Source organism: Mustela nigripes, chromosome 6 (assembly GCF_022355385.1).
Source record: "Mustela nigripes isolate SB6536 chromosome 6, MUSNIG.SB6536, whole genome shotgun sequence".
Lineage (NCBI taxonomy): Eukaryota > Metazoa > Chordata > Mammalia > Carnivora > Mustelidae > Mustela > Mustela nigripes.
The window spans coordinates 45,567,300-45,592,045 of record NC_081562.1 but is presented as its reverse complement, the minus strand read 5'-3'; the positions used below and the strand labels follow the sequence as shown (position 1 = coordinate 45,592,045).

The following is a 24,746-nucleotide window of genomic DNA, read 5'->3' as shown; positions in this document are numbered from 1 at the left end:
TGCCCCTTAGGAATAACCATCAGGAAACTTTGAAAGAATAAAGGTTTATTACTTACAAGATCTAGATATTACATAGCACACCTGGGGCCACACATCATGGATGAAAGGAGAGAGGGAGGAGAGAGTGCATGTCACATGCTAGCAAGAGAGAGCACATGAGTCCCAGGGGTTCATCCCTAGTATCAAGGATGAGAGTCAAGGGTTTTCCAGGCTCACTTTTTAGTAGTAAATTTAAAACAGAACAGTAGGAATTTAAAGTGCAGGAAGAGAAAAAAACAAGTGGCCCAAATTGTCAGTTATTAAATCAACCAAGATCTCTAAAACAAAGGAACCTTGCTTAGTACAGGGAGTTAACTAGCTCTTTACCTAGTACCGTGGCTGGCCATGTGTTTATTTGAAATAGCCATCACTGAAGAGGATGTCTCTTTGCAGTGGATGCCTCTGCAGTCAAAGCTTAAGTCAGGCACCTGCATTACAAAAAGAAGAAAGGGAAAAGGAAAAACAACCCAACTGTCAAGGTTTATGCCAAGAAATAGAATGCCCTTGAAAGCCTCTAGAAAGAAATACTGTCCTGCTGACATTCTGATCTTAGGCCAATAAGACCTGTGTTTGATTTCTTTTTCTTTTTCTTTTTTTTTAAAAGATTTTATTTATTTATTTGACAGACAGAGATCACAAGTAGGCAGAGAGGCAGGCAGAGAGAGAGAGGGGGAAGCAGGCTCCCTGCTGAGCAGAGAGCCTGATATGGGGCTCGATCCCAGGACCCTGGGATCATGACCTGAGCTGAAAGCAGAGGCTTTAACCCACTGAGCCACCCAGGCGCCCCAAGACCTGTGTTTGATTTCTGATGTGTTTTTTTCCAGCAACTAAATTTCTGGTAATATTTTAGAGCAGCAATGGAAAATTGATACACTTTCTTTTACCCATTTTCTAATTGGATTTTTTTTTTTAATGCTGAGTTTTGAGAGTTCCTTATAAAGGTTAGGTACTAGTCCTTTGTTGGGTTTGTGATTTGCAAATGTTTTACTCTAATCTATAGCTTTTTTTCATTTTTTTCATCTGAAGAGCAAAAGTTTTTAATTTTGATAAAGTCCAATCTTATCCACTATTCCTTTATGGATCAGAATTTTGATGTCAAGTCTCAGAATTCTGCTTAACCCTACATTCTGAGTATTTTCCTCTATTTTTCCAATTATTTAAAAATTGTAGTAAAATATACATAAAATTTACAATTTCAGCCACTTTTTAAGTGTACAATTCAGTGGTATTTATTTATTTTTAAAGATGCTATTTAAAATAAAAAAATTTAAAAAAAATTAAAAAACATTAAAAAAAAGATGATATTTATTTGACAGAGAGCACAAGCAGGGGGATAGTGGCAGGCAGAGGGAGAAGGAGGCTCCCTACTGAGCTGGGGGAGCCCTATGTGGGACTTGATCTCAGGACCCCTGGATCATGACCTGAGCAGAAGGCAGTCGCTTAACCAACTGAGCCACCCAGGCACCCTTCAGTGGTATTTATTGTAATTAAAATGTTTCCTTCTGTTCTTTGTACTGTTTGTATCAAACTAGTTTTTTTTTTTGTTGTTGTTGTTGTTGTTCATTTTGGTCTCTTGTCTTTCAACTTAAAGACTTTCTTCAAATGAGGACTGATCCATGGTTGTCTGTCCATATTTGAGGAACTAAAGCCAAAAGCTGATTGGAAGTTTTAGGTATACAGGTGGGGTTTGTTGATTTTTGGTCTTCACTGTAGGATGATATGGTTGGTTATTTCAACGGAGATCACCGACTATCAGTACCTATCAGTCTGATTTCTTCAGCTGCTCAATTTATCCAGAGGGAAATCCTACAGTCTTCTGACCATCAGTTCTCTTCATGTTACTACTTTGCATAGTTAAGCACAGAAACAAAGTTTTTAGTTTGATTGTTCTTTTAAAAAAGTTTTTAAAAAGATTTTATTTATTTATTTGAGAGAGAGTGAAAGCGAGAGAGATCACAGAGCTCTGGAGAGGGAGAAGTAGACTTGCTGCTGAGCAGAGAGTGGGATGTGAGGCTTGATCCCAGGACCCTGGGACCAAGCCACTCAGGATGAGTCACCCGTTAGTCTGACCTAAGAATTCAGAAAATGTAGAGGTCAATGACAAGTGGCAAAGTTGGGAAGTCTTAAGAGATGATGTGTGACATGGGATGAGTCCTGAAAGACAAATAGTTTGGTCAGAATCTGAGTAAGAGGGAATCAAACTGAATGGGTAATTAATGTTGTAGTTTACAAGGGGAGTAAACTTTCAGCTGATAGTGTGGCACAGCAGACTAAGACGTATCAGTAATGAAGTCTAATTCAGTAATAAAGCAGCTTGTGACTTTGGCAAATCATTAATCTCGTAAGAGTCTCAATTTCTTCAAATGAAAACCATGGGGAGACATGCTAAAGTTCTGCCTAGGTCTAGAGTTGTAAGTTCCTGGTTTATGATTTATTAAGATTCTTTTACATCAGATGGCTTTTTGAGTGATACGTTATAATTAGTGAATGACTATATAGTTCATGGGAGTGAACTCAGGAACTATAGAATTACTCCCATGAAAACAGTAATTATTTTAAGTGATAGAGAGCTCCATAACTTTATTAACATTAAATTTACATGATACTGCTTTTAAAAACCTGTCCACTTATTTCGTGTAAGTGTACTATGATTTTTTCTTCCAACATAGTAAAAAACTAAAACATGAAACAAACTACACTGAAATCCTGACCTTGTCTCTTCCCTTTGCATATAGAGAATATCACTATAAATGGAATATGGTTTCTTTCTTCTTGAATGTAAAGCATAATTGTGCCATTTGTAGAGAATTGGTTTAATTTGTTAAACCTTTATTTAGGATCTTCTGTGGGTCAGGCATTTGTGCCAGGAGTGATGATTCATAGCAATTAAAAGTATAGTTCCTACCCTCCATTAGTTCACAGCCTAGCAGGGAAAGGACGGCAGGTCAGTAAGCCAGTTATTTTACAGTCTGATACCATGGGAGTGCAAAGATGGATCCTCTGTAATTAATGTCTCCTTTGTCCTGCCCAGAAACCACTCCTTCCTTCTAGAATGGTTCATGAATTTTTCACTTGGAATTACACCAAGTGAATTACACCATAGGGTGTAAGAAATGTCTGTTAAAAATCCCTCTAACCAGGGGTGCCTGGGTGGCTCTCTCCTATCATTCTCTGTACTTTGACTGGGGCTGTAGGCATATGAGTCAAATCTGGCCAATTAGAACATCTATATATTTTGGGTCACAGTGATTAGTTAAGGGACGGTCCCGTGACCCAAGCCAATCTGTTATAGTTACAAGGAATCTTGGGACATGGCATGGTATATGCAAGGAAAAAGAGATATTTGGCTATGGTGGGCAGCTTGGGTCTGAGTGTGTAAGGTTGGGAGATAAAGCTAAAATAGGCAAGAAAAGTTTATGAAAGGAATTGTATGTTATGCTGGGGAATTTGGACTTTTTCCTTGAAGAGATGGAAAGCCATTAAAGGATTTTAAGCAGGGAGTTCACCTGATCAGATTTATGCTTTCAGAAGACAAATCTGGTGGGCTTATGAATTATTAGGGGGAAGTTGAAACAGAAAGGAGGAGAATGAATTAAGATGCCACAGTAGTTGTCCAAACCGGGGGTAACCAGAGACCTCAACTGGAGTGGTAGTGGGGATAGGAAGGAGAGACACAGTGGGGATGTTTGCCATTTCTCCAGAAGACTCACGCCATGAGTTACCCAGAACTGAGTAACATGATAGCAACACTTTGGGGAAATTGTGCTCTGTCTGTATCTCTAATTCAGCAAATAGTAGTCAATTTCAGAGAACAAAAGCAAAATTTAAGGCTGCTTCTCAAAGTTTAACGTGCACAAAAATCACCTGGAGATCTTGTTAAAGTGCAGCTTTTGATTCAGTAGTTCTGGGACTCAAGATTCTGCATTTTTTTTTCTCTTTAAAAACATTTAAATTCAATTAATTAACATACAATGTATTATTTATTTCATGGGTACAGGTCTGTGATTCATTAGTCTTATAGAATACCCACTGCTAACCCCAGTGTGAGATTCTGCATTTATAACAAGCTTCCAGATACTACTGGTCTGCAGACTACATTTTGAGGAGCAAAGATTTAGGATTTTTTGGGGTGTGATGGCTGATTCAAGTAAAAAGGTACAGCAGACAATAGGTGTAGGCCCTATATTTTAGGAAAGAGAAGCTTGGGTTGGAGATATTTCAGTCATGAGTACATAGTAGGTAGTGATGTCAGAATATATAATGTCTAGGAATGTGCTTGGAAAAAAGTAAAAGAAACCCAAGAATAGCCTATGGGTAGTTAGTGCCAGCATTTAAGCGGCATCTGGAGGATGAGGCTTTAAAATATGGAACAAACAGATGAAACTAGGATGCCAAGTTTTCAGTGAGAAACTGTTAATTCCCAGACTTTATATTATATAAATAATAGCTGCCATTTACTGAGCATTTTATTCCAGACAGTGTACTAAGGGCTTCAACTTTTCTCCAAACCACAGGGTGTAAGAAATGTCTGTTAAAAATACCTCTAACCAGGGGCGCCTGGGTGGCTCAGTGGGTTAAAGCCTCTGCCTTTGGCTAGGTCATGATCCCAGGGTCCTGGGATCCAGCAGGGAGCCTGCTTCCTCCTCTCTCTCTGCCTGCCTCTCTGCCTACTTGTGATGGGTCTGTCAAATAAATAAGTAAAATCTTAAAAAAAAAAATTCCTTTAACCACACCCAATTACTTTGAGCTGGTGGAGTGTTTAATGTGGGTCACTATTAAGGAGCTACACACCACATCTAGGGTTGTATGAAGGTTCTAGGGGGTCTTACGCCAACCAGTACTTTTGGGAAAGGTCTCAAGTCTTCACTCAATGCTGGTTACTATATGCTCACTTCTCCAGCTCATTTATCCTTTCAGGGTGACCTGCTTTGCTGATTCAGTGCCAAACTTGGACATGGGGTCCTGGCAGTGATTGGAATCTCTGATGCCTGGAGAGCGGCCTCCCTTACGGATACTACAAATCTATTTCCTTGGAAGGTCTTGCCACTTCCCTTACCCATTAGGTTCCTGATATTCACAGAACTTTCAACCTTCCTTTTCAGTTACTCCCTTTGGTAGCCACTTAACCAACCTGAGAAGTCTCTAACCTCTCTCCACGAAGTACCTCAGTGGGTACTGCAGTTTTAACACAAAGGGGCCATTTATTCTGCCCTGGGGCAAGGAAAGTCCCAGGGATCAGGATGGTATCCAATCATCCTCTGGCATACTGCTCCTCTGTACTCCCTCTCCCCCCCCCCCCCCCCCCCCCGCATTCTTTTACAGCCTTGAGAACAAAACAGTACCTTGGTATCTCGATAACTTATCTTGACACACAAGCACACACCCGGCAGATCTCTACAACCAGTCCATGGGTAATCTTCATTTTACATCCTAAAGCTTGGATGAATTTTGTTTCTAGTCACGCAGCTATTAAGTAACTGTGTAGGAGCTGTGAGCTACGTGCTTCGGATTCTGGAGCAACGAAGGTGTGGTATTATCGCAGTTCCTATCGAAATACCTACTCAAGGTCATGTGTGAGTTGCAGTGATCAGACTCAAATTCAGAAACTTCACATACAGAAGGGGAAAGTCTCCGTGTGGGTGCTCAAATAGAGGGCTGGGATTCCTTTAACCTTCTCCATAGTCTTAAACCGATTTTCAGATGAGAAACAGAGGCAGAAGGTGTGACAAATATAACTACAAAGCTATAGCTACAAAGCCAGGACCATGTTTACTGGCTCCCAATATATGTTCTTCCCATCGTACCAAACAGAAATGGCCCGTGAGCGGCTCAAAATCTCGTCCCCAGGAAAACACAACGCAAAAACACTTTAATTCAGCTTGCCTCCACGGAAAAATTTGGCGCATGCGCGGTATGTACCAGAACCTCCCTAGCGCCCTCAGTTCCATTCCACTACGCATGCGTTAGGCTACTCCTGTCACCCGCCCCTTCGCTCTGCGCAGTTCCCGCCGCTTACCGCCCCTTTTCCGCCCGGATATCAGCCTAGTTTTGGCGGATGTTGTTGTGAATCCGAGAGACACGTGAGGCGCTGCTACGTCATCACAGGCACGCGAAGGAAACATGGCGGCGGCGGGTGTTGTGAGCGGGAAGGTAAGTAACGGCCCCGGCGAACGTACCTGCTTTTCTCTGGGATGGGGTACTTCTGTTGCTTGGAGGCCGGTCGGGGAGGGACGTGAAGGCCATTCGCGATCACGAACAGCTTGTGGCGGATGTAAGACACGAAGACTTGGTCGTGTCACCTGTTCTCTGGAGATTGCCGGCTCAGTCTGGGAATTAAAGACCGGCTCCTTCCCCAAGACCAGCTAGGCCTCGGCGCTGTTCTGCTCTGCACTGCCCCGCAGTAGGGGGTCTTTATTTTTTATTGCTTTTTCTAAGAGACAGGTTGCCTAATTCCTTTCCTTTTGTGGTTCACTTTTTCCTGAATTTGGTTCTTTAGATCTACTCTGACTCCAGCGTCTTTTTTTTTCTTTCCCCTTGGGGCGTTAATCTAACTTGCGTGTCTTTCTCTGCATCACTCTGGTGAAGGTATCTTTGCCCTCTTTGGAAGGAGCTGAAAACAGGTGCTGTGCAGCTGAGCACTTAGAAGAAAAGAGTGTTTTGGATTCATTTTACCAGTCTGCCGAGTTGGCTGGTGCTTGTGAGCAGCAGGGCATGTTTCCACTCAGGGAGCGGGAGATTTACACCATCCCACGTTTGTCTAAGAAGGCGTTAGTTAAGGTATTTATTTCTTAGAGGTTTTTATGATGTTTTCTTGGGGAGTATCTGTGATGCTGTCATAACTTGCTCGTAGTTCGTTAGGAACTAGGATTACGTGCGGGGGAGATTTCGTTGTACATTGCCAGTATACGTGCCGAGGGCACATCTTAATGCGTGTTGCTTAGGACTATCATGACATGCCACAGGCAGCATTTCCTAGTGCGGGAGTGTTTCGTAAACAGTTGGGTCTGGTGATGACTCATGGAAAACTAATGACTGCATATTTACTTGTCACTGATAGCTTGCTCTGTGCCCCGAATTTTGGTCATTTTCTCTATGCTGCCCTCCTTAATGCACTTTGAATTATTTGACGATTGTGGTTTGGTGTATGGACCACTAGACTTGGCGGCAGAATAACACATATGGTCTTGGTTTTGCTGTTACTTTGAAGGGTGACCTTGGGAAACTGAGCAAGTATGACTTCCTTGTCCTTCATAAAATTTTTTCTCCAGAATAGTGGTGGTGCCAGTTATTATTTTTTTATTGGGGTTTTTAGGATTACATGAAATAATTAAAACATTAAGAAAGTTTTCATACTTCTACATATTGGCTGTCTTAAATGATAGATTGGTCATAGTTTTTTGGATTATTCATGCTCTTTGATTGTCTTAGTTTTTAAGTCTTCATAATGGATGCTGATTTTCTGTTTGACTCATTACATATTTGAAAGTTACCCTGCTTGATTTTCTGCCTGGACCCATCCAATTTAGGTCTCTCTAAGGAGGGATCCTTTCCATTTGAGCTACGCTTCCCTCTTTCAGGTGTAGGCTGTTTTTGAGAGAATCCTTAAGATGATGAAGCTCAGTTGTGAAATGTAAGACTTTTTTCACTCTTTCCTTCCAGTCACTCTCTTTCATAATCTGACATCCAAAAAAAATTATTATTTATTTATTTATTTTAGAGAAAGGTAGCATGCGAGGGGGAGGGGGAGGACGAGAGGGAGAGAGAGAATCTCAAGCAGGATCCCGGCTGTGCATAGAGCCCCACACAGGGCTTGATGCCATGACTCAGAGATCAGGACCCAAGTCAGTATCAAGAGTTACACATTTAGTTGAGTGAACCACCCAGGAGCCCCCATAATCTGACTTCTTAAAATTAGTCTTTTATTAGATAACTGTGCTTCATCATCTCATTTCTTCCCACTCATTGTAAATTGACACCCGTTACCATCATACCACCTAAACTATTTTCCTATGCCAAAAGCTGCCCCTTTCCCAAATAATACTATCATGACCTGCAAAACTCATTTATTCTTCCCTCAGTAAGTTCACATCTGGTTTAATGGTATCATCATTCAGTGGTTGCGTGTAAAACAAACTTGGAGACATCCATTTCAATAAAAATTTATGAACAACCAAGTCCTACCAGTTTACCTCAAAGAACTTTCTTAAATTTCTTCATACTTTTCATTCTCTGTGTTTAGTACATTTAGGCTGTCATTAGTGTTGCGTTCTTAGCTGCTTTTTCTGATTTGTTGCAGTTTCTTTGCCCACAGTCCCCTCTCACTGCCACTGGAGGATTTTTGTTTTTTTTTTTTTTGGTGATGAACATATCTGATTGTCTCTTCTTTAAAAAAAAAAACAAAATCTGGGGTGCCTGGGTAGCTTGGTCGATTAAGTATCAGATTCTTAATTTTGGCTCCGGTGGTGATCTCAGGATCATGTCTTAGAGCCCTGCGTTGGCTCTGCACTCAGCATGGAGTCTGCTTCCGATTTTTTCTTCTCCCCTGCCCTTACACTTGTGCATGCTCGCTCCCTTCTCAAAATAAATAAAATTAAAGAAAAAAATCTTTATTTTGTTACTGTCACCATTAGAATAATATTACAGAAAAAAAAATCTTAAATAAATAAAAAAAAAGAAAAAAAAAGAATAATATTACAGGCTGCTTAACATGGCATTAAAGTCCATGTTTCCTTTCTGGCTTTATCTTACTCTTCCTTCCTTTCCATTTTTGTTTTTTTGGGAAAGGGGAATAGGGAAAAATATACAGATGTGAGAGAGTGAGTGTGTATTTGTATGCATGTGTATTTCTTTGTCTCCACACCCTTCCCACCCAAAGGTTCAGCTAAGACCTATCTAGCTTAGAAACCTAGAGCAGTGGATGTTAACCAAGGCTCACAAGAACCACATGTGGTTCTTTTAAAAAAAATGCAGATGATGGTGTATAGAATCAGTGTTGAGATCTAGGATGTAGAGTAATTTTTCTAACAATTGTGTTTTGCTTGCTTTGAACTTTGAGTGTAGGAAGTAATCGAGGAGTTAATCTCTGTCATATGGAGAAGCAGTGTAAGGTAACAGTTAAAAGAGTTTGGATTTTTGGATCCCAACCAGTTTCAAAATTAACTTCTCACTTACTGGTGACTTCAAATTACTTAGTATTTCTGTGCTTCAGTCTCCTCATTTGTGATATGGGGATGATATAGTACTTACTTTATGAGATTGTGAAGAGAATAAATAAATAGAACAAAGCCTGGCATGTGGTAGATGCTCTGTAGGTGTTACTCATAATCTCAGTTTCTCTGCAAGTCACTATCATATGGTTTTGGTATGGGTATAAACTTCATTTGAAGTCAGTTCTAGCTCTAATTCTCATTGTTACTTTAGGAATTGAAAAATACCTTGTTTTAGAAATCACATAGTTTTGATGAATGAAAAATCATCACAGCTGGGCAGTGGTTAAGGAGATGGAACTTGATGGGTTCAAATTCTGACTCCACTGCTTTATGGCTGTATACTTTGGGCACATTTCTTTCTTTCTTTTTTTTTTTTAATTTTTTTTAATAAACATATAATGTATTTTTATCCCCAGGGGTACAGGTCTGTGAATTGCCAGGTTTACACACTTCACAGCATTCACCATAGCACATACCCTCCCCGATGTCCATAACCCCCCCGCCCCCCGCCCTGCTGCAGCAACCCTCAGTTTGTTTTGTGAGATTAAGAGTCACTTATAGTTTGTCTCCCTCCTGATCCCATCTTGTTTCGTTTATTCTTTTCCTACCCCCCTAACCCCCCATGTTGCATCTTTATTTCCTCATATCAGGGAGATCATATGATAGTTGTCTTTCTCCGATTGACTTATTTCACTAAGCATGATACCCTCTAGTTCCATCCACGTCATCGCAAATGGCAAGATTTCATTTCTTTTGATGGCTGCATAGTATTCCTTGTGTATATATATACCACATCTTCTTTATCCATTCATCTGTTGTTGGACATCTAGGTTCTTTCCATAGCTTGGCTATTGTAAACATTGCTGCTATAAACATTTGGGTGCATGTGCCCCTTTGGATCACTACATTCCTATCTTTAGGGTAAATACCCAGTACTGCAATTGCTGGGTCGTACGGTAGTTCTATTTTCAACTTTTTGAGGAACCTCCATGCTGTTTTCCAGAGTGGTTGCACCATCTTGCATTCCCACCAACAGTGTAGGAGGGTTCCCCTTTCTCCACATCCTCGCCAGCATCTGTCATTTCCTGACTTGTTAATTTTAGCCATTTTGACTGGTGTAAGTTGATATCTCATTGTGGTTTTGATTCGTATTTCCCTGATGCCGAGTGATGTGGAGCACTTTTTCATGTGTCTGTTGGCCATCTGGATGTCTTCTTTGCAGAAATGTCTGTTTATGTCTTCTGCCCATTTCTTGATTGGATTATTTGTTCTTTGGGTGTTGAGTTTGCTAAGTTCTTTATAGATTTTGGACACTAGCCCTTTATCTGATATGTCGTTTGCAAATATCTTCTCCCATTCTGTCAGTTGTCTTTTGGTTTTGTTAACTGTTTTGGGGCACATTTCTTAACTTCCTTGTGCCCAGTTTTCTCATGGAATTGTAAAGAGGATTTATAAGTGAGTTAAATGTAAATGTAAGTTGTAAATGTAAAGTTGTAAATGAGTTAATATTTGCAAAGCATTCAGAACAGTGCCTGGTGTCAACTAAGTGCCCAGTAAATGTTAGCTGCTGCTATAAATAAGGAAAATCTTTCAGACTTCCTAAACATTATAAGGTTATTATTGGTTAGGAAGTAGTTGAATGTTTATTTTTGCTGCCATTTTCCACAGATTTAAGCTGCTCACCTATATAAAAGCAGTATAGTTATGTAAAATATATTAGAAAAAAGGTAAAAGGAAAGTAGGGATAAAAAAGGTAAATGGTACTGGAAGTACGTTTATTAAATAAACTGTATGCTTTAAGGGGCCCTAGTTCAGCTCTAAGTTTTTTACCAGCCTAAGAGGGTAACCTGATCCATTATAAGGTTTATAGGACCCACTCTCAAATAAAACCCGAAAGCAAAACTCCAGAAAACTAGTTTCTTTAGGGTAGACCAGAGAATAAAGTCTTATCTAGGTTCTTTGTACTATATAATACAATGTACTTATGTGGCATAGTGCATCTTTTTTTTTTTTTTTTAAGAGATTTATTTATTTGAGGAAGAGGGGAAAGTGTGAGAGTGTTATAGGGAGGGGCAGAGGGAGAGAGAATCTCAAGCAGACGCCATGATGAATGCACAGCCTGATGTGGGACTCCATTCCATGGCCCCTGAGATGATGACCTGAGCAGAAACCAGAAGTTGGATGCTCAACCGACTGCACCACTAGGTTCCCCTGTATCCCTTTGCTGTTCGTTTTATGCCAGAGGGTAGTTAGTAAATACAGGATACCAATTTGATGCCCTCAGTTCTCTGATGATTTGACTTAATGAAGAGTAGGTTTTTGTTAGCATGAGTGGGTGAATTCAGTTTTGCATAAATACTGTTCTTAGCAGAGCTTTTGAAAGTAGATTTGAATTTGATTATAAACCCTGATTAGTTCTTAAGTTCAGCATTTTTTTTTCTTTAACTGTCTGTTGAACGATGTTTTAACAGTCAACCAAACAGAAAGTGACATTCTATTGTGAATATTGTGGGGAGTTATAGGGACACTGCCTGTATGGACGATCTTTTGTTTTCTATAACTGGTGGACAGATTTGAGTCGAATTACATTAATAATTTAACAGAATGAGTTGAATTTACCTATCACAGAAAAGGCAGGAAAAAGGAGATAGCCTGAAGTAGGTTTTGGCCTTAGACCCACTGCCCTGATTGTTAGTTTACTTTCATTCACTTATTCAGCATATACTTAGTAAGCATCTGATTTGTTTCAGGCACCATAGTAGGCTTTGGGTGTATATTAGATAACCCTTACCTTCTATCTTAAAGACTTAAGTTCTTTAGGGGAAAAATACTCAGTAGCATCCACTTCTTTGCCTTGTCTAAATAAGAAATGCAAAATGAATTTCAAGTCCTTGAAGTAAGTGCTATTTTTCCTGACTGTATTCTGAAGACCAGTAAACTAGTTGACTCATCACGAGGGCAGGGCCTGACATGTTTCACCTGCATCTAGCCAAAATTCTGGCACATAGTATGTATTCAGTGAGTACGAATGAGCAAGAAGGTTGAGAAAATGAGTGGGGATTGGAGTGGGAGAGATGGAGTCACTAAGAGTGCTCTTGTTTTGGAGTTAAAAAGTCCTATTTTAGTACACTTGGGTTTCACTCTGTTTTTACAGTGATTGTTTTAGAATTTAGTTCGGTTGAAAAAAAAAAACCATGAAACAATTAGGAAATCAGCTGTTACTTTTTAAGAGTTTGTTGTGATGACATTCATAGTGGGAATTCATTTTGTAACTTAGATTTAGTCCCTTCTGATTCCCTTTAGATATGCTTATAGTGCTGTGAAACCCTTCTGCTTAAGAAATGGAAAGGATATTCTAGTATCTAGATTTTCCTGGAGAACTTTTCTTTTCCTAGACTAGATTTTATAACATGGTAGTGTATTCCTGGTGTAAAATACAAAGTGAATATGTGGTTTTTTTTTTTTTTTTTTTTAAAGATTTTGTTTATCAGAGAGAGAGAGGACATGCACAAATAGGGGCAGCTGCAGGCAGAGGACCAAGCAGGCTTCCTGCTGAGCAAGAAGAAGCCTGACGCAGGAGTCTCTCGCAGGACCCTGGAATCATGACCTGAGCCAAAGGCAGACATTTAACCCACTGAGCCACCCAGATTTCCCTTTTCTGGCATTCTTTAGCAGACATTTAAGTACCTGTTGTTTGTTCTTTGGATACTGAGTGGATAAGCATAGACTTTATTTTTGACACAGTACAGTAGTTTGCAAATTTAACAAGTTTATGAATTAATAAAAACATGGCTTTTATTGGGGAAAGAATTAAAATGTTAGGTCTTTGGTGGGACATAGCTGCTGGAATTAAATGAAAAATTATGACCCAGCTTTTTTATTTTTACTTTTTGGTGGAGGGTAATCCTTATGAGATCTATTTACTGTCTCAGTGTAGAATACTAAAATGTATATGTAGTCCTTACTATAAGAGAAGTAATTCATTTATTCCTCCTTGTACCTCCACAGGCAGCTAAATTATTCCTGTTCTCTCATCTGAGATTGTTTGGCATACTGTTGCCCTTAAGAAGCCTGGGTGGCTCAGTGGGTTAAGCCGCTGCCTTCGGCTCAGGTCATGATCTCAGGGTCCTGGGATCGAGTCCCGCATCGGGCTCTCTGCTCAGAGGGAGCCTGCTTCCCTCTCTTTCTCTCTGCCTGCCTCTCTGTCTACTTGTGATTTCTCTCTGTCAAATGGATAAATTAAATCTTAAAAAAAAAAAAGAAGCAATAATAGTTCTGCTGCCTGCCCTTTGAGACTTGTAACATCCTTAATATTTCAACATCTCTATATCTTCGCTCTCAGAATTTCTGTGACTTGTTACTCTTAAAACCATTTATGTTCTACATTTCTTTAGTTCCGCAGTCATTAGTGATTGACTTGTCCAAATAAGACTCACTGTTTACTTTTTTCCTTCTGTATTCCCTATCTCAGTGAATAACCTCATCCACTCAGTTTGTCCCTGATTTCTCTTCCTCTCCCACGTCTTAATCAGTCCTGAAGTCTTATCATTTTGACCTTCTAAATATTTTTCTGAGCCTCTGCCTTTCTTCATCCCCACTGCCACTGCTGTTCTTGCCACTGTGAATCTCTTCCTCCCTGGATTACTGCAGCTGTTCATTCTTGGCTCTGCAGCCAGTGTGTGTGCTTAGAAAAGGCAAGTCTCACCATGGCATCCCCCTGCTAGAACTTTTTATTGGCTTTCTAGTGGCAAATTCCAAACTTAAGGACAAATTCCAGACTCCCAGATTTTTGAGCATGGTTTATAAAACTCTTTGTGATCTCATATGGTCTCTACTCTTGTCTTCTTGTCTCTAAGCTCTTTTTTTTTTTTTTTTTAAGATTTATTTATTTATTTATTTATTTGACAGAGATCACAAGTAGGCAGAGAGACAGGCAGAGAGAAAGGAGGAAGCAGGCTCCCAACTGAGCAGAAAGCCCGACTCGGGGCTCGATCCCAGGACCCCGGGATCATGACCTGATCCGAAGGCAGAGGCTTCACCCACTGATCCACCCAGGTGCCCCTCTAAGCTCTTTAATCTCTACTCTCTGGTCTGGTTGCTAGCCCTGCACTAAACTACTGTTGTCTGTATAGAATATACACTCTTTGCAAAGAGCATCAACCCTTTTCTAGTTAATATTGTCACTCTTCAGGTCTCAGCGTATATGTTCCTCTAGTTAAGTCTTTCTGATTTCTCATCTTGCTGAGTCCTTAGGTCTAGATTAGATATCATTTATTAGGTCCTACTGTGGTAGCCTATTCATGTTTGTATCATATATTGTAATTATTTGTTTTCTTATTCTAATCCTTCTTAGATTGTAAGTGCTATGAAGTCAGTGACTGAATCTTACATATTTATACTAGAAACATGCGCTGTGCCTGGCACATTGTATGCATTCAGTATATATTTTTTTGGAGAAGTAACTGAAAATGATCTCTCATTCAGGAGCATGTGCATAGTTCCCTCACACTCTGCTGTGACCATTTATTTACTGGTTTACATGACATGAGTAGTTTAGGCAGATCCTTCTTTTTTTTTTGGTGTTTGGTTTTCCACCAAAATCTCTTTATTCCCAACATTTAGTTGAAGCTCAATAAATGTGTTGAGTGTATATGAGTAAAGAACTTCTAAATCAGATTAGGTGGAGTGGAGGTGGTGGGAATAGTTCATACGGGCTGTTGCTCTTTTGAAGGATTTAAGAAGTTATTTGCAGAGAGACTGTGTAATGAAGAGAACAGAGAGCACACATAAAAAGGCACAGGCTTTGAGGGAACAGGTGACTTAAGAGTGGACCTAGGCAGGAAGTTTGTATGTATTGGGGAGTGTCAGGTGTTGATTAGCTGCAGAAAAATATAGTCAGAAGGATTTTTAAGCTCAGGCATGACATGGTCAGATGTATATTTTATAAAGACTAATTTTCACAGTGTTTACACATTATACACTTTACCAAATTATTGGAAGGTGACTTGATTGGGAGAAGAGAGACTAAAATGTTATTTTAGCAACTCAGGATAGAAATGATGAGGGGTCAAGATCAGAGATGAAGGTTTGAGGAATTTAGGAGACAGGGTGGGGATGATGAAGAAAAAGTTAGGACAACTCAGTGGAGGGGATGTCTTTGATAGAGCTGGGAATACCAGAAGAGCAGATTTAGGGTAAAACATACTGAGTTTAAGAGGACTGGGTAATTCAGATGAAAATATCAAGGAGATGCTTAGATATTTGGGTGTGGAATTCATTAGAATTTCTGGGTTCAGGGGCACCTGGGTGGCTCAGTGGGTTAAAGCCTCTGCCTTTGGCTCAGGTCATGTTCCCAGGGTCCTGGGATTGAGCCGTGCATTGGGCTTTCTGCTCAGCCGGGAGCCTGCATCCCCCCTCTGTGTCTGCCTGCTCTCTGCCTACTTGTGATCTCTGTCAAGTAAATAAATAAAATCTTAAAAAAAAAAAAAAAACCTGTTTTAAAAAAAAAATTTCTGGGTTCACTCTGGTATTTTGTGGAGATACCTTCATTAACCAAAGTTTAAAATTTCAATATGCTTAATGGTTTTAAAGAAACTGAATTTTTAAAACTTTTCTTGTTAAATTTAAGTTGTAAAATTCACGTAGCTACTGCAGTTCAAGAATGTATATTAGGCATAGTAGGAGTTAGATTTACATATTCGAACAGATATTTAGGGCAAGAATTTTATCCGTAAGCTTAAAGTAAATTTAAAATATCTGGGTTGAATTGTAAAATTTTGAAAATAAAGATTATGATAATCAAAATACAAATAAAAATCTAATCTCATGCAAGTGTAGGTACACTATAAACAATTACTTGCTGCTATATTGTGCACCTTGCCTTTTCAGCTTTTTTTTTGGTCAGAAAGTAGCATGATCTTGAGTTGGATGGTCCCAAGTACATTTCTCTTTATCTAGAAAATTGAGTTTATTTGTTTGCTTGCCCCATTTTTGCCTTTTATTTTTTAACTTTTGCTAAATTAGAGGTTAGCAAGTTTATTCTAAAACATTTGCTGGGCCTAGAGTTCTTTTAATAAGTTATATCTGGAAGAGTTCCTTTACTAAAGGAAAAAATTTGCAGTTTATTTTGCCGTCAGCAGGCCATCATCACTGAGAGTTTAATAAATATAGTTACCTGCTTAGGCATCTTAGCAGATATTAAAGAATAGATAACAGCTGGAGGGTATGAGGCAGTTTTATTCCAAATGGACTCTCCTTTTTTTTAGTACTTTAATACATTGTTCTTTTTTTATCCTTCCCAAGAAGGTGGGTAGCACTTCCTATATTCTAACTCAAGATTTTACCTTTTTTATAACATTGCCAGGTACATGCAAGGAGCTTTATCTTGTTTATTTTTCTGTTCTTCATGTTGTCTGGCACATAATAAGTGCCTTAAAAAAGTATCAATTTGAATCAGTTTTATATAATTAGCCTAATACCACTAAGTCTTAATACCACAAGTTTTTGTTGATAGTATTTTGCTCCCTATGGACACCTAATCTGCAGTGAAAACAGGTGTAATCTAAAAAATTTTTTTGAGGCCAGGATCAACTTCCCTTTATTTTCTTTCTTTCTTTTTTAAGAGTACTATCTTGACTTACATATTTACTTTTATATGGAGTTTTAGAGTTTAAAACAACAGACCTTTCATATAACTCATTTTTCATGCAGTTTTGAGGTACAATTGACAATAAGCTGTACATATACATTGTGTAGTTTGATAACTTATGAGGTATATATACACTGTGAACCCATCAACACAATCAAAATGATGATATTTTTGCCAGAGTGTCCTCTTGACTGTCAGTAATCTGTCACTACCTTTACCCTGTCCATAGGCAACCCCTGAGCTTTTTGTTACTGTAGATTCGTTTACATTTTCTAGAATTTTATATAAATGGAATTACATAGTTTGTACTCTGTTTTTGATTTTCATTCAGCATAATTAGTTTAAGATTCATTAGTGTTGCATGTATCATTAGTTTATTCATTTTAATTGCCAAAGAGTATCCCATTGTGGATATACCAAGATTTATTCATTCATTAACCTGTTCATAGAGATTTGGATTTTTTCTGGTTTTGGTTGTTATAAATAGAGCTTCTGTGAAAATTGGTATAGTCTTTGTTGAACAGATGCTTCCTCTTTTCTTGGGCAAATACCAAAGGGTAGAACGGCTGGTCATAATGTTAGTTGCACGCTTAGCATTTTAAGAAACTTCCAAGCTGTTTTCTCAAGTAGATGTACCATTTTACATTCTCACTGTGCTGTATGAAAGTTCCAACTGTTCCACATCTCTGTTAAAATTGGGCATGTTAGTCTTTTTAATTATAGCCATTGTAATAAATGTGTTGTATTTCATTATGGTCTCTGTTTGCATTTCCCTAATAATTAATGATGTTGAGCATCTTTTCATGTGATTACATGCCGTCCTATATTTTTCTTGGTGAAGTGTCTGTTCAAACCTTTTGCTCATTTTATTTTAAACTATGTTATTAGTTTTCTTGTTCCTGAATTTTTTGAGAGTTTTTAATGTTCTGGATATAAGTCCTTTATTAGATATGTGATGTGATTTGCAAATGTATTTTCCCTGCCTGAACCTTGGCTTTTCATTTTCTTTTTTTTTTTTTTTTTAAAGATTTTATTTATTTATTTGACAGAGAGAGATCACAAGTAGGCAGAGAGAGAGAGGAGGAAGCAGGCTCCCTGTTGAGCAGAGAGCCCGATGCGGGACTCGATCCCAGGACCCTGAGATCATGACCTGAGCCGAAGGCAGCGGCTTAACCCACTGAGCCACCCAGGCGCCCCGGCTTTTCATTTTCTTGATAATGTCTTTTAAAGAGCAGAAATGTTCAGTTTTGTTGATGTGTCAGTGTTTTTCTTTTATGCTTTTGTTGTCATTTCTAAAACACTCTTGCTAACCAAGGGCCATATCTTTTTCTTCCTCAGTTTTGTAGTTTTCATGGTTTTTTTTTTAAGATTTATTTCTTTGAAAGAGAGAACACATGCATGTAAGCACAGGGGAAGGGGCAGAGGGAGAGAGAGAATCTCAAGCTGACTCCCTGCTGAGTGTGGTGCCCAACATAGGGTTTGATCTTACCACCCTGAGATCACAACCTGAGCCTAAACCATGAGTCATATGCTTAACTGACTGCCACCCAAGTGCCCCTGTATATTTACTTTTACACTTAAATCTGTGATCCGTTTCAATTTAATTTGTGTATATGGTACAGTGTATGAAATTTATATTTTGCACACTGGTATGCAGTTTTTCAAGTGCTGTTTGTTGAAAAGACTATTGCTGAATTGCTTTGATACTCCTTTTTTTTTTTTTTTTTAAGATTTTATTTATTTGACAGAGGGAGAGAGATTACAAGTAGGCAGAGAGAAAGGAAGGGAAGCAGGCTCCCCGCTGAGCAGAGAGCCTGTTGTGGGGCTCTATCCCAGGACTCTTGGATTATGACCTGAGCCGAAGGCAGAGGCTTTAACCCACTGAGCCACCCAGGCGCCCCTGCTTTTGTACTTCCATCAAAAATAAATTTACCGTGTGTGTGTGTGCGCGCGCGCGCGCGCGCTTATGTTGATTTTGGAACTCTTTATTCTGTACTGTTGGTCTATTTATTTCTCTTTACATCAATATTACATTTTCTTGTTTACTGTGAATTTATATTGAATCTTATAGTGAGATATGTCTGTGCTCCACCATTATTCTCTTTCAAGGCTGATTTGATTATTCTGGGATATTTGACTTTCCACCAAATTTAGAATCAGCTTGTTAATATCTCCAGAAGATCCTGTGGGGATTTTGATAGGCATTGCAATCCATATAGGGGTCATTTTCAGGAAGAATGGACATCTTAACAGTATTTTGTATTTAATTTAGGTCTTCTTTCATTTCTCTCAAATACTTTTATAATCTTTAGTTTAGAGGTCTTGCACATTTTCCTTTAAATTTATACCTGAGCAGAGAAAGACAATTATATGGTCTCATTCATATGTGGAGTAGAAGAAACAGCGTAGAGGATCATAGGAGAGGGGAGGGAAAATGGAAAGAAATCAGAGAGTTGCCTGCCTCTCTGCCTACTTGTGATCTCTGTTAGATAAATAAAGAAAAAATCTTAAAAAAAAAAAAATCAGAGAGGAAGACAAACCCTGAGAGGCTCCTAACTGTAGGAAACAAACAAGGTTGCTGGAGGGGAGATGGGTGGGGGATGGGGTAATTGGGTGATGGGTATTAAGGAGGGCATGTGATTTGATGAGCACTGGGTGTTATATGAAACTGGTAAGTTATTGAATACTACACATCTGAAACTAATGTACTATCATCTGAAACTAATGTACTATATGTTGACTAATTGCATTTATTTTTTTTAAATTTTATTTTAAAATTTTATTTATTTATTTGACAGAGATCACAAGTAGACAGAGAGGCAGGCAGAGAGAGAGAGGGAAGTAGGCTCCCTGCTGAGCAGAGAGCCTGATGCGGGACTCGATCCCAGGACCCTGAGATCATGACCTGAGCCGAAGGCAGCGGCTTAACCCACTGAGTCATCCAGGCGCCCGACTAATTGCATTTAAATAAAAAAGGATTTATACCTGAGTATTTGATATTTTTTGATGTTGTTGTAAATGCTGTATTTAGTATCTATTTTTATATAAATAAAATATATAATTGATTTTTGTATATTGATCTTGAGTCCTGGGTCTTTGTAAATAAATTCGCTTAGTTTTAATAGCTTTTATGTAGTCTACTGGATTTTCTACAAGGACAATCATATCATTTACAAATAAGTTGTTTTACTTCTTCGTCCTAGTCTAGATGCCTTTATTTTTTCTTTATTGTGATATCTAAAACCTTAAGTACAATGTTGAATATAGTAGTAAGGTTGGACATCCTTACCTTGTTCTTGATCTTAGGAAAAAAGCATTCAGTCTTTATACAGTATTTAGTATCAGCTGTAGTGTTTTATAGATGCCCCTTATCGGACTGAGAAGGGTTCCTTCTGTTCTTTATTTGCTGAGAGTTTGTTAGAGATGGATGTTGGATTTTGTTGAATGCTTTTCCTGCACTTTTTGAGATGATTGTATGGTTTTTCTTTAAAATTTTTTTTCACTATGATAATTTTACAGGGATTGACTTTTGAATATAAAACCAACCTCAAGTAGGGTGTAAACCCCATCTGGTCATGAAGTATTTTCCTTTTTACATATTGTTGGATTCAGTTTGCTAAATTTTGTTTAGAATTTTTTGCATCTAAGTTCATGAGATACATTGGTCTATAGTCTATATGGTTATATGGTCTATAGTTTTATATTTTTGTGATGTTTTAGTGTAATTTTGGTGTCAGGGTAAGGCTGGCCTCATAGAATGAGTTGACAAGTTACTCTTCGTTTTTCTGGAAGAGTTTGTGTAGGATTGGTATATACTTCTTAAATATTTGGCAAGACTCATCAGTAGAAGTATCTGGGCCTGGAATTTTCTTTGAAGGTTTTTAACTACAAATTCAATTTCTTTCATTGATACTGAGCTACTCAGGTTACCTATTTCATCTTGAGTGAGCTTTGACAGCTATGTTTCTTAGAAATTTATCTGTTTTGTCTGAGTTGTCTAATGTATTAGTCTAAGTTGTTTAAGAAATTTCTTAGTATCTTTTCCTCCATTTTCCCCTTAGTGTCTTTCTTCTATGTGTAAATCTGTATTTATGTTAATGCTCTAATTCTTAATATTGGTTAATTTGTGTCTTTTGTTTTTTTGTTTTTCCTTACCAGTCTGGCTAGAGTTTTACCAATTTTATTCTTTTTTTTTTTTTTAAGATTTTATTTATTTATTGGCAGAGATCACAAGTAGGCAGAGATGCAGGCAGAGAGAGAAAGAGGGAAGCAGACTCCCTGCTGAGCAGAGAGCCCGATGTGGGGCCCCTGAGATCATGACCTGAGCCGAAGGCAGCAGCCTAACCCACTGAGCCACCCAGGCAGCCCTACCAAATTTATTCTTAACTCGTTTTTGGTTTCATTGATATTTCCCTCCCACCATTTTTCTTTTTTTCTATTTTTATTGATTTCTACTCTGATGATTGTTTCTTTCTGCTTACTTTGGGTTTAATTTACAATTCTTTTTCTAGTGTCTTAAGGTAGAAGCTGAGGTTATTAATTTGAGGCCTTTTTTTCTTTTCTAATAATGGCATGTAGTGCTATATATTTCCCACTCACTAAGCACTGCTTAGTGACATTGCATAAATTTTGATATGTGTTTGCATTTTCTTTTTTTTTTTTTTAAGATTTTACTTATTTTTTTGAGATAGAGAGCCAGAGAGAGTACAAGGGGTGGGAGGCCCAGAAGGAGAGGGAGAAGCAGGCTCCCCACTGAGCAGGGGAGCCTGAGTTGGGGCTCCATCCCAGGAAACCTGCTGAGCCACCCATGTGCCCCTGTGTTTGCATTTTCATTCAGTTCAAGTATTTCCTAATTTTCCTTTTGAATTTTTCTTTGGTCCTTGGATTATTTAGAAGCAGGTTATTAATTTCTAGATATGAGGGAATGTTCTGAAGATATTTTAATCACTGATTTATAATTTAATTCTGTTATTGTCACATAATATACTTGAACTCTTAAATTTACCGAGATGGCCCAAAGTATGATTTTTTTGGTAAGTGTTTTGTATACACTTGAAAAGAATGTGTATTCTGTTGTTGGGTAGAGTGTTTTGTAAGTGCCAGTCAGGTCGAGTTGTTTGATATTGTTATTCAAGTCTTGCATTGAGACTGGTTTCTTAACTGTTTTAGGAGTTACTGAAAGAGGTGTGTTGAAATCTGACTCTAATTGTGGAATGTTTATTTGTGCAATTCTATCAGTTTATGTTTAAAATTTTTGAAATTCTGTTATTAGGTGCATAAACATTTAGGTTTGTTAGATTGTCTTGAGATCAAGATAATCTAACCTAGATGTTATTGACTACTTTATCATTGTGAAATTATCTTTGTACCTGCTAGTATTTCTTTTGCTGTGAAATTTACTTTTGTCTGATATTAATAAAGCCATTCTAGCTTTCTTTTCATTGTGTTCATATGATATATCTTTCTACCTTTTTTAAAAGCCTGTTTGTCTCTATATTTAAAATACTTTTAGGTAGGATAGAGTTTGGGCTTATTTTCTGTCCAGTCTCACAACCTCTTTTTGGTTGGAGTCTTTAGATGATTTACATTTAATGAAGTTACTGATGTGGTTAGGTTTAAATCTGTCATTTTGCTATTTGTTTCTTTTTGTCCCATATTTGTTTCATTTTCTATTTCTGCCTTCTTTGTGGTTAACAAAGTAGTTTTAATTATTGTGTTAAAAAATAATTTTTGTTAACTTTGTTGACTTATTAGCTATATCTCTTAGTGATTGCTTTAGGGTTTATAGTATATATCTTTTACTTTAACTTACCTTAATTTTTACATCTTTAACATTTATTTTTAAGAGTTCTACTACTTGGTGTAAAGTATAAGAACTTAGAATAATATGCTTCCATATCTCTTCTCCTGAACTTCCCAGCTCTGTGTCCTCAGTTCCAGGAGACTGCTAGGTATCTGTTGGGTTTTCTCTGTCTTTGCCAGCTAGAAACTCTTAAGATAGTAAGCTCTGACAGTGGCATGGCTCACCTCATTTGTTTCTTTGAGCAGTCATTGTCTTTTATTACCTGATTAAAAAAAACATTGTTTCATAGGTTTGGCTGGTTTGCTTCCTTTTTTGTTTTTGTTTTTGTTTTCTGGTGAGAGGGTAAATCCAGTCTCTTTTACTCTATCTTGGCGGCATGTATATTATAGGGTTTTTTCCCCCCTCTTTTTTTGGTGGGATTAATTCCTACTTCTGCTATCCATGTTTTTTTTTTTTTTCTCAATCTCAGGGTGAGTATTTGACTGTGTTCCAAATTTGTTTCATTGATTGTTAGGAACTCTGAGATGATCTTTTTCTTCCAGAGGTTTTTGTTTGTTTGTTTGTTTGTTTTTTGTTTTTAGAGATTTATTTATTTGAGAGAGAGAGTTCGGGAGGGCACACACATGACCTGCGGGGAGGGGCAGAGGAAGAGGGAGAAGCAGACTCCTTTCTGAGCAGGGAGCCAGTCATTGGGCTCTATTCCAGGACCTGAGATCATGACCTGGATGAAGGCAGACTCTTAACTGACTGCTACCCAGGCACCCCTCTTCCAGAGTTTTTATAATAGCCATTTCATTCCTGTTATTCTGTACTGGTTTTCTTCTGCTCTGTGTTTTCTGAGAGGTGATGTTGTCAACAATACATTTAAGAATTTTATCAGGTGCTAAGTATTTAGAGAATGTCAGTAGATATTTGGGTGGTTGAAGGTCATCATCACCTCTATAGAGTGGGTTATGCCAGTTTGTGATTTATATTAAAGTATGTTTTTTCCCCATTTCATTGGTAGTTTGTGTATCATCTCTGTAATGAAAACATTCTTTCCCCTCCTCTGCTTCCTTTTATTTTGCTGGTATGCTTAGTGATAGGTGGTGCCGTTCCCTCAAATCTGCTAGATGTATCCTTTGGTTTAGTTTCTCAGTGTATGTCCTGTCATTGTTGAATTCATGTCATGATTTCCATCTGACAGTATTCCTTCACTGCCTGTGAGATTTGGCTTAAATTGTTTTTAAAACTACACATTTTGCTTTTATTACCAATGATTTTTAGCATTTTGGTTGTAAAACAAAATGTACGTACAGAAAAATGGCACGTCTATAACTTCATACAGCAAACTTCTTTGTAACCACTGCTTCAGTCAAGAAATAGACCTTAACAGCCCCTCAAGGAGACCTTCCATGTACCATTTTCCCCCAGGTTAACCACTGTCGTAACTTTTATAGTACTTATTTTCTTGCATTTTGTAATTGGTACTAGTATTTTTAAAACACTGCTGTCTTGTCTTTTTTTGCTTGTATTTAAATTCTTCTTTTCTGTCCCCTACTTAGTATTACTGGATACTTCTTTCAGTTTTTTTTTGTCTTAGTCTTGCACTTTTTATCTTTTATGGTATTTGATACTTATTTTCTTTAGGTAGTTTGTTTATTCTCCTGTTTCATTTTAAATTCCTCAGCAAACACAGTATTTGATTTCGAGAAATTGAACCACACAGGAATCATGGTCCTAAAACCAAAACCTCAAACCACCCAAATCCTCATTTTGACAACTATATATCCTGTTGCATACAGTTTTCATACTTCATTTTCCCTGCCAAATAAATTGGAAGATGAAGTGAAAACACCCTTTATATCTTCACTAGAGATGTATTGCAGATATGTTTTTGCCATATAATATGTTCTACTGTAGAATATCATAAATTAGTAAGTTATTAGGCTTGGAGACTCTGATACAGACTTTTTATAGTATCTCAGATATGTGTGCTAGAGAAATGATTAGGCTGTTATATTTTTACATTCAGTGCCTGTGTCCCTAGGGTAGCAATCATGGGATG

At 38.1% G+C, this 24,746-nt stretch overlaps 1 protein-coding gene across 1 annotated transcript in view; it reads left to right on the top strand.

The window, feature by feature from the left end:
• The first annotated feature begins 6,082 nt into the window (after positions 1-6,082).
• Positions 6,083-24,746, top strand: part of TBC1D15 (TBC1 domain family member 15) — a 71,573-nt gene continuing 52,909 nt past the window's right edge. Inside the window, exon 1 of the mRNA XM_059402448.1 lies at positions 6,083-6,189. Coding sequence (XP_059258431.1) covers positions 6,160-6,189 — 30 coding nt within the window. The 5' untranslated portion in view covers positions 6,083-6,159. The remainder of the gene's footprint in view (positions 6,190-24,746) is intronic.